The sequence below is a fragment of the Puma concolor genome, chromosome D1 (assembly GCF_028749965.1).
Source record: "Puma concolor isolate L17-30 chromosome D1, mPumCon1.1.hap2, whole genome shotgun sequence".
Classification (NCBI taxonomy): domain Eukaryota; kingdom Metazoa; phylum Chordata; class Mammalia; order Carnivora; family Felidae; genus Puma; species Puma concolor.
In genome coordinates, this window is record NC_141676.1 from 101813522 (window position 1) to 101824105 (window position 10584).

Sequence of the window (10584 nt, forward strand, 5' to 3'; positions counted from 1 at the left end):
ACAATTTTAATAAACAGAATACCTGGTGATTCTTCATTTCTTCTTCCCTCCTTTGCTGAAGTTGTTTTAACTGCACTTGGAGCTGATTCTCCACTTGCCTCTGCTTGTCCAGGACCTCCTGGTAACGTTCCTTCAACAGGGTTCTCTCCGTCATCATTTTGTCCTATTTGTAACAAGAGAAGGAAAGTGTAATTCCCTGATCTAACTGCAAAAAAACATTCACCAGATGCCCGTTCAAGGCATTGTGCAGAGCCCTAGGATGTGCAATCCAATATTCTAACTGCTGGCTGGCCACGTGTGGCTTTATAAATTAAAATCATTTAAGATAAGAGAATTTAAAAATACGGCCCCTCAGTAACCTAGCCACCCACATTCCAAGTACTGGGTAGCCACAAATAACAAAAGGCTACCATACTAGATGGCACAAGATACAAGACATTTCCATCATTACAGGACATTCTATCGCACAACACTTCGCTAAGGCAGGGTCTGGCAATGTATGGCCTGTGGGCCAAATGCAGCCACTGTCTGCTTTTATAAATAAGTTTTATAGGAACTACCCACATGGCTTACAAGTTGCTTTTATACTACAATGAATGGAATGGTTACAACAGAACCCATAGAGCCCCCAAAACTAAGACATTTACCATCAGACATTTTACAGAAAAGTTTGGCAATCGCTGCTCTAGGGAATAAGAGGAAGCAGGCATTTTATCAGAGCAAGAAGAAATGAATGGGCAAAGACCAAAAAACAGATCACCTACTCAAGAATGCATCCAGAAAATAGGATTCCTTACTGGTCACTAGTGCTAAAAATGGACAGATCCACTAAAGGGGTCTGAGGAACACGGTATTCAGATTGGGCCAATCAATAAACTCTCACGTAATGGAGTAGAAGTTAAGGCTTCTGAGAACTGCAGTGTTCTGCCTCCCCACACCCATAAATCAAGAAAAGTGATGGTGACCTTTCAAAGGGACACTAAAACTTAAAAGACGGTCAATTTAAAACAGATTTGGTGTAAGGCAGCCCATGTAAAATTTAAACTAAGAGGATTCAACTGAACTTGTTCATTAAAACATAACTCTTTTTGGGCACTGGGTAGCTCAATCAGTTAAGCATCTGACTTCAGCTCAGGGCATGATCTTGTGGAGGTTCATGGGTTGAGCCCTGCATCAGGCTCTCTGCCGTCAGCACAGAGTCTGCTACAGATCCTCTGCCCGCCCCCACCCCACCCCTTCCCCACTTGCGCACGCACTCTCTCTCTCTCCTTCTGTCTCTCAAAAATAAACCTTACGGGGCGCCTGGGTGGCTCAGTCGGTTAAGCATCCACTTCATCTCAGGTCATGATCTCACGGCTCGTGAGTTTGAGCCCCACGTCGGGCTCTGTGCTGACAGCTCAGAGCCTGGACCCTGCTTCGGATTCTGTGTCTCCCTCTCTCTCTGCCCTTCCCCCATTCACACTCTGTCTCTCTGTGTCTCTCAAAAACAAATGTTAAAAAAAATTTTTTTTAAATAAAATAAATGGTAAAAAAATTAAAAAGAAAAAGATAATTATTTTCAAAGAAAAGACAGGTTTTAGAAGTGAATGAAGGAGGGGCGTCTGGGTGGCTCAGTCGGTTAAGCGCCTGACTTCGGCTCAGGTCATGATCTCATGGTTTGTGAGTTCGAGCCCCACGCCAGGCTCTGTGCTGACAGCTCAGGGCCTGGAGCCTGCTTCAGATTCTGTGTGTGTGTGTGTGTGTGTGTGTGTGTCTCTCTCTCTCTCTCTCTCTCTCTCTCTCTGCCCCTCCCCCACTTGCACTCTGTCTCTCCCCCAAAAATAAATAAAACATTTTAAAAAATTTAAAAAAAAAGAAGGGAATGAAGGAAAACGTATCACATTGTGATAATAAAAAATAAGCCCTCAAGATGGAACTTTAGCTTTGTGATGAGCTAGTCCTTAGTCCAGGTGCTGAAACATGACTAAGGCTCCTCAGATGACGCCTCACTGTCACACAGTTACAGGGATTCTGAACCGGAGGTCTATGGCTGGGCCTCAGGGATCTCTGAACTCCCTGAAGTTGGGGTGGGGGAGGGAGATACATTTTTCTGAGATGAGAATTAATGTCTTCAAAATATTTTGGGGGCACCTGGGTGGCTCCGTTCGTTAAGCATCTGACTTTGGCTCAGGTCATAATGTTTGTGAGTTCAAGCTCCATACTGGGTGAGCCCAAGCCCCATCTCAGGTGAGCCCCGATCCTCTCTTTCTCTCTCTGCCCCTAGTGGGACTCTCTCTCTGCCCCTCACTCACCTGCACCCTCTCTCTCAAAAACAAATAAACAAAAAAAACCAACTACATTCTGGAAGAGGACTTTAACCCAAGAAAAGTTAAAGAAAGGTTAAGGACCAATATGCAACTGGTAGATAAGAGGAATCTTTTCTTTTTTAACCACAGCTCTTTCCCTTTATTTCTTTGTGGTACCTTCTCTGTCCACAATGCATATTTAGAACAACTCAGGATGGCAAAAAACCCCACCAGTTTCATGGCAAGAAGGCTGAAGGTACATACTATTTATGCACCCAGAGAGCTGAAAGGTACATAGTAAACTACTCGATCCGAATCATCTTTGTAAGAGGCCAAAGTTACTTTGCTTCATCGGTGGCTAATTGGTTCCAAGGATCAGAAGTTACAATTCCAAGTGCAGGCAGTGGGACATTACCATAAATGCACAAAAAGGGAAACAAAACAGGAGCCAAGTTTCTTGTATTGCCACCAAGGTTAACACCTGCCTAGCTCCACTGTCTTTTAAAAATAGTTTTATATTAATTTCAACATGCATTAAAAATGTAACTAACACAACATCACTATTACTTAAGACGCAACCAGGTAAAAAGAGAGATCACATTTAAAGTCAATTCCGAGAACATCATTAAGGAAAGCAGAATAATGGGGCGCCTGGGTGGCTCAGTCGGTTGAGCATACGACTTGCACTCAGGTCACGATCTCACAGTTGGCAAGTTCGAGTCCTGCCATCGGGCTGGGCTGTCTTCTGTCAGCACAGAGCCCATTTGGGATCCTGTCTCCCTCTCTCTCTGCCCCTCCCCTGCTCGTACTCTCTTTCTCTCTCTTTTTCAAAAATAATATGAAAGAACTTTTTTTTTGCAATAAAAAGATAAACAGGATAAAAACACAGGTAGCCATGACAAATATCACAACGGTTTACACCAGTGACTGAGGCTGGGAAACGTGAGGGGGTGGAGGGAGGTCCTCGACAGCACTTGCACTGGCCGCTCCGTAGACAACACAGAATGAACAGATGCACCTCCGCTTCTACCCCTTTCCAGCTCCCCACACTTTGATCTCCTGATTTGTTTAATGTTTACCAATAGAAGAGTCTCCTGCTGTGACCTCTCTCTTTCCAGGAAGACACTATCTGTATGAGGCCATTTGCAGGCATATTTTTCCATGGTTATTGTTGTTATCATGTAGATGGTTTGCATTTGCTTTAATTCATTCAGTATTATATCAGAACTATTTTCCGCGTTGCATATAGTTCATTTTCAAGGGTTGGTTGTTTCCATTAAAAACAAAAACAAAAAAAAATGAATACCATTGGCTACACAGCTCTTGCCTTCTACTGAACTTTTAGTTATTTGGGGAGAATAAATTCAAATAAGTGGGATAAATGGGTCAAAGCATATAAATTTTTCATCATTCCTTAATTGTGAACAACCACTAAGCTTGAGGCTTTTTGGCCCAGAGAAAATAATGGTCGCCTTTTTTCTTTTCTTTTCTTTTAACGTATTTATTTAAATTCAAGTTAGTTAACATACAGTGCAGTACTGGCTTCAGGAGTAGAACCCAGTGATTCATCACTTACATAAAATACCCAGCGTTCATCCCAACAAGTGCCCTCCTTAATGCCTAGCTCCACTGCCTTTTTAAAAGCACATGGGCCACACCACCACCCGAAAGAACACAGCCATGCAAAATGTAACTCCCAGCCTCTTATGGCCCAATGGCTTCATGGTTTCTGCTCCTGCTTCAGACTGATGCTAAAGCTTCTGTATAACTTAGCTGGTCCCTTGGATTGCTATAGACATCGGAACTGTTGTATAGTGGGGACAAAATAAATACTCTGGATGAAAGTGCTTAGAATAAGTGCTCAAGAAACGGCGAACTCTACCCGCTTTCCCTGGAGCCTCTCTTCTAGCTCAGTTTTCCCCCAGGACGCCTCCATCAGCTTGCTCATCTGTAGGGTCTCCTTACCCGCCTCTTATGAATAATGCCTAAGTTGCTACTCTCTATCTGAAAACTCTACTCGCTTCATCTGGTTAATGTGCTCCCATAACTTCCTTCCTTCCATCTGCCCTTCAGTTTCTTCAGCTTGACTAAATATCCACTTTCTTATCTAGTTGGTTGCTGCAAGCACTTTTCCTCTTTCTTCCCCACTCAGCTAACACGTATCACCCTAAGACCTCTTCCCATGCTAGGGCGCCTTTCCCAGCCTCACCCTTCCTCTTGAAAAATGCATATTTTGATATCCGTACACTTGTACGGAAGGGAAGTTTTTGCCACAAAATGCCAGGGATAGTTCAAAGAGACCATTTTCCCAACGATTCACGGGCAGCTCTTGAGGTTTTAAAAAACCAATTACCAGGAATAAAAAGGGAAGATATGACTCAATAATACACCAGAAAAAGACCTGACAGATGTTTTATGGAAAGCTCAAAAGGTGAGGAGACTGCCACAGGTAAGCTTAAGAAATCGCGTCTGGCACGAAAGAGAACGAGAATCCCACTGTGCTGTGAATTACTTCTTCTGTATTTGGATTATTGCATTTAGCTCTTAGGGATCACATTTTCAAAGCATTTATAAGATGGAACATGTCCCTGTGGAAAAGTAAGCAGGGTGACGGAAGGGCTAGAAAATGTATCCCACGAAGAAAAGAAGAACGTTAAAAATGTCTGGAGATGGTTTTTTCTGGAAAGATTCAGACTTGAGAGGGGAGGGGAAGAGGCATAAAAAACACTTCAAGTATACATAGAGCAAACGAGCAAAGGGGAGTTTGGATTTACTCTACAGAGCTCAAGAGAACACTCTAACAAGCAGTGTTAGAGGGTCTGTCCTCACCTCAGAACAGACCCTGACAATCAGAGGAGCGCTGGGGCTGGTTCGGTCACTTAAACGTCTGACCCTCCATTTCAGCTCAGGTCATGATTTCACGGTTTGTGAGATCAAGCCCCGCATCAGGCTCTGTGCTGACAGCGCAGAGACAGCTTGAGATCCCCTCTCTCCCTCTTTCTCTGCCCCTCCCCTGCTCGCTCGCTCGCTCTCTCTCTCAAAATAAATAAATAAACAACAACAAAACAGAGCTATTTCTCAAATACGATAATACAATCAGCTGCTTTATGAGTAATGTATCCCATCTCTGAAAATGATCAAATAGAAGTTAGCTAACCATCCATCAGGGATTTTAAAAGGAGATTCCTGTACCATTTCTAACTGAGATGATAGGACTCCAGATAGTCTGAGTTAATGGTCTCATATATTTACAGTGACTGTTTTAAGTACTTACCAGATTCTTTTCAATATCTTGATCTGTGTTCACCTCTGAATCGGCTGTCTTAAAGTCAGTCTATAAAGAAAGAAAGAATCACATTCAGAAATACTCAGAGACATTTTAAAAGGCAGAATTACTCTTTAGTAATTTTACCTAGAAATCTGCCACAAGTAACTAAGAAGCTAATCTTTTTTGCTTTCCCCTTATCGGCTTCCTAACGAGAAAACCGCAGGTCTGGCAAGGAGACATTGGCCTCTATACTGCATTGAACATCCATCCCACAGAATAACCTGAACAAAACCCAAGAACTGACAGACAGCCTCGAGTGTGACATAAGAATTTTGCCCCCTAAACTTATTGTGCCCATCCTTCCTCCTACAACAAAGACAGCAATCACTAGGAGGCAGGATGCAATGTTCTTAAGATGGAGGTCAGAGAATTCACGAGGATTCCTCCTGTAAGGACAAAGATGGGAAATATGAACGCTAATGACCTACTGTGATCAATTAATCAGCGGAAGAGATTATATGTAGGTCACAAAGTTCCTAGTTGCCATGATTAGATACTGGCTCCTGGCTTTATTATTTATTGAACACCGGAAGGATGTCCTCACAGGGCACTGTGTGAAAATCGTACGATAGCTGCCGATAAAAAAACGAGACGGAATAGTTCTCCGCCACCTATGAAGAAATGTCTCTTACCCTCGATAAATATGTAAACAAATAAAGAGCCCAAATTCCATTTTAGTAATAGAAACTTGATACTTGACCTGTACAGCAATGTTTTGAGAAAGCTTCAGGGAAGCGCTATCCTGATCATCATCCTGATCCACTCTGACTCCTTCAACCCCATTTGCTGGAGGCACTACAGGTCGGAAATCCAAGCCTGTGTCCCTGCTACCTTCCTTTAGGATGGAGGCTTGTGGGGATCTGTCTTCAGAACAACTCCCGGAGGCAAGCTGCTTTGTATGGCACCCTGCCTTAAGAGACCGAGTGACAGGATGGAGGCTCTCCCGGAGGCACGTGTCCCCCTCCTCTCCTGCTGTGTTGGCCACGTCCTTCAAATCAGACTGAGACCCACCGCCAGAAAGACAAAGGGCTGTGGCTAGCAAGTTTTCTCCTAAAACCGCCCGGTGCGCTGCTGAAGTGTCACCTGCTGATGAACCAGGATTCTGCTCTGGGTGTTCCAAATGGACATTTCTGTTATTCTCCTTGGTTATCGTTTGGCTACTTACACTCGACAGAGGTGAGTTCTTGTGCTTCTGTGCAGGGTCTTTGGGGCTATCAAAGACATAAGACAAAAAGTTTCTCTCTTCACCCAACCTTAAGGAGGATTAAATACATAATACCTTTAACATAACGACGAGAAGAACAAAGCTAGGCTACACAAGCCCCCCAAAATCATCAGAAAGAAATGGAACTTAGTCTTTGTCCAGCAATTTTCATCCTGGTTAGATAGGTGGTTAAGAACCTGGGCTGTGGAGACAGACCTTTACCGTCCAGTGATAGTCAATAAACACACATAAATGACTCTGAAGATCCAAAAATTTGAGATCCCATTTGAATAACTTCAGGGAACGTCGATAAAACAGCCTAATGCTCGTCATTATTTCATTCAGTTACATGTACAAACTTAGTTACACGTGATGTTCTAATAAATAAAATACTAACTTAATATTCCACTCTCACATGTCCCAAAAACAATTTTCAAATTCCTTATATAGATCTTTGACTAGAACCACTTCTTAGGTTCTTCGAGAATTTTCCAGAACATAGCGTCTTCACTTCAAGTTGTCTGGGGCAGAGACAATTTTGAATCCCATACTGAAGCTGTCAGTAGAAATTTTACCCCAGACAAGTACACACGCATACAACACTGGGATAGTTGTTTTATTGTTTGTCGTGGCCATTTAATGCATTGCTTTTTGAAGAGATCTTTAAAACGGATTTATGATGACATCTCACATTCAGAACAGTAAGTCTCTCACCAAGGAATGATGACATCTATGCTAAATTTCCTTGCCCCTTCTTTTTTAAAAAACTGATTCTGTCAACTGACGCCTGTAAGTACCCCAAGCCAGCATCGACTGAGGCTTTAGGTCACAGTGCCTTCCTTTCTCAATAGGTACAGGCTGTTCAAAATAAAACTGAGAGATCTTGGGATATGAAAACCTTTATAAACACTTCTGGCTGATTCCTTCCTGAGAGTTACCTGAGGGAGTGGAGGAGGGGGGAAGACACTTAGTTATTAATTTGGGCATATAGTCCAGTATATCTTGGGTGTAAATCCTGACTCTGCTATTTACTGGTTGTTTGACTCTGGGCAAGTTACTTCAATTCATTTGTAAACCAGAAATCTTACCCTCCTAATAGGATTATTGTGAGGATGGCAGGCAATCATGCGTGTGAAAGTATTGAGTACAGAGCCTGGCACAGTAAATATTCAATAAACCTCAGCTGCTAGTATTACTCCTAGTAGTATGTGGCTGATTCTACTTATAAAATGAAGGTCCAAGTTTACAGTTAGGCTTACTTAGCAGTTGCCCCCACTACCCCTTCGCTAACAAATCTCTCTTCACGTAAACCAGTATTTATTAAGTACTATGGAGTCAGACGGGCCTGGGTTCAAACCCTGACTCCTTGTTGGCGACCCTGGGCAAGTTACCTCTCTGTGTCTCAGTTTCCTCACCTGTAAGTGGGAATAATAATATCAGCACCTCCTGCTGGGAGGATTAACTGTGTTAATACATATAAAACTGTTAGTACAGTATTATCCATTGTATTAGGTCCTAGGTATGCTTAAAAAATTAGAGTTGAGGTGAAATATACAATTTAGTACAACACCGTGCGTAACTATGCGTTAAGCGCTCTAAGATGCTAGGTTGCAATCATAGCTCCAGCCCTCAAGAGTTTAGATGGAAGGCAGAATATCTACGCACAGCAGTAAGCCACACTGACAAAGCAATCTATTTATCTGTAGATGATATACGTATACGTCTATTTGTGCGTGTATGGATATATACGTGCCTTATGTATGTATACGTGTACATATCTATATCTCTATGTAAGACAGAAAACATATACAAATATACTGGTATGATACATGATAACATGATAATATATACAACTATAACAAAACATATAGGTATAAGAGGTAGATATACACATAGGTATGATATATATCACACACACATAATTAAATGAACATAAAGTCCACGTAAAGTAGGGTGGTGAAAAATTTGCATTTTCGGAAAAGTCTGATCCCCTGTATTCTAACCTATCTGCTCAACAAATATTCAGCATGCCTGCCGAGGGCCACCAGGTGCTGTGTTAGGTACCCTAAATACACATATGGATGTGCTTAATCTAGTGCAGGGCCACTGGAGCCAAAAAGAGGAAAGCCCAGCTCTGCTTCTCTAAGAAGCCATCTCAGAAGCCCTTCTCCCAAATGCAACCTTCCCAGTCAGGTATGCACACATTACCTTAGACCGTCTGGGAGACCTTCGTCTGATTTGGAAGCACATAAACTAGAAGAGGATTCTGGAGGATTGGGGGCGTTGGACACCACACCAGCTACCTCAGACGCCGCCGCCATCATGCTCTGTACCTTCAGAAACAAATTACAGGCTACAAGTTTCCAAACTGTTAAAACAAGTGTATCTCCCCCCCCCAACCCCCCACCCCCTGCAGAACATCCATACAACAGAGTCCCAGGAAAAGAAACACAAAGAAAAAGTTGGGTCCCAGAAGAAAATAAGGCTTCAGAGTTTTCTGTAGCAGGGTTTTAAAAGATCCTTTTGGCCACAATAGGCCCCCGTGGACATCAATCCTCGGCAATCACCACATTTATATAAACAGGAGTCTGTACAAAGCTTTTTCACTTTTGGCAGAAATACGGTGATTTAAAAACAGCCTAGTCTGTGAGAATTTTCCAAATGGTCCACATGCCTACCTTAACATATTATTTACAAAGAACGTACTTGGGGGCCTAACAATCGATAACATCTTCCACTTTTTAAGTCATTAAAAGCATTCTTCATTAATTTAAGTGAAGTTTTTTGGAGGTGTTGAGTGTGCGAGGAAAAACAGCAATACTGTATCGGGCAATCGGAGCGGCTTTTACTGTCAGCGTGCTCCCCACAGATGGGAAATGTTTCAGAACCACTCACTGAGAAAAATACAGACTCTTGAAAGTTACTACAAGGGTACAAAAAAGTACAAGAATCTTGGTTAGTCTACCCAGGAAAAGAGAAGCTGGAAAACAGGGTAATCCAAGTCAGAGAACCAGGACTGATGCCCTTTTTGGATCAAAAGGTCATCCTTTGTGAGGCAGGACAAACTCGTGGCCCTCTAGAGTGAAGACAAAGGTGGCGGGGGCGGGGTAGGAGAATGTAAGGGGGGCGGCTAGGGGGTGTAACATAGGGTTAGTTTAAATTCCTGTTTTTATCTTAATAGCATCACAGGTATCCCCCCCCCCCCCCCCCGCGGCACTTTCAAGCGCGCACAGGGCAAGTATGGAGACTGGGCTTTATCAACACTTGAGTCACAGGCCAGGAACCCTGTGTGCCTCAGTTTCCCCCATTATACAAAGCTCCTAGGCGAGAACGGGCCCAAATCGCCATTACTGCACCCTCGGGTGCAAACAGCCTGCCCCAACAGAGCCCGGGGTCGCGGGTCCTCGGTGCCCGGTAAACGAGAGCGCAGGGCACGGGTCCTCCGGGCAACTCCGCGGCCGGAGCCCAAGCGGGAGCGGGGCAGGTACCGCGCGCTGCAAGCTGCAGCGCGGGGTGGGAAGTCGAACGTGTCAAGGGAATCCTGCGGCGGCCGCCAGTGAGACGGCAACGCCGGGAGCCAGGGGGGCTCGGGGGAGGACGGGGCACGGCCGCGAAGGGGACAATGGGGGAAGCGGCGCCGGGCGACCACGGCCGCTTCAACCGGAGACCGCTAAGCCCACTGCTTCCTGGAGCCGGAGACCCCCCGCACCTCTGGCTCGGGCCCCCCACCGCGAGCCCAGCGCCGGCCCCCTCCTAAGGCCGGGACC

The 10584-nt window shown here is 44.2% G+C and overlaps 1 protein-coding gene across 4 annotated transcripts in view; it reads right to left on the minus strand.

Annotated features, from left to right (window-relative positions):
* The window catches only part of RNF214 (ring finger protein 214), a 48236-nt gene that overhangs the window by 36987 nt on the left and 665 nt on the right, over window positions 1-10584 (minus strand). For 2 of the 4 annotated variants that reach the window (XM_086679033.1, XM_086679034.1), the window contains exons 2-5: window positions 9026-9150; window positions 6314-6824; window positions 5560-5619; window positions 23-163 (exon numbers count right to left, since the gene is read on the minus strand). In XM_086679033.1, coding sequence (XP_086535159.1) covers window positions 23-163; window positions 5560-5619; window positions 6314-6824; window positions 9026-9150 — 837 coding nt within the window. Of the gene's footprint in view, window positions 1-22; window positions 164-5559; window positions 5620-6313; window positions 6825-9025; window positions 9151-10584 lie in introns of those variants that run through there. The other 2 variants (XM_086679035.1, XM_025928905.2) reach the window with 2 other exon arrangements.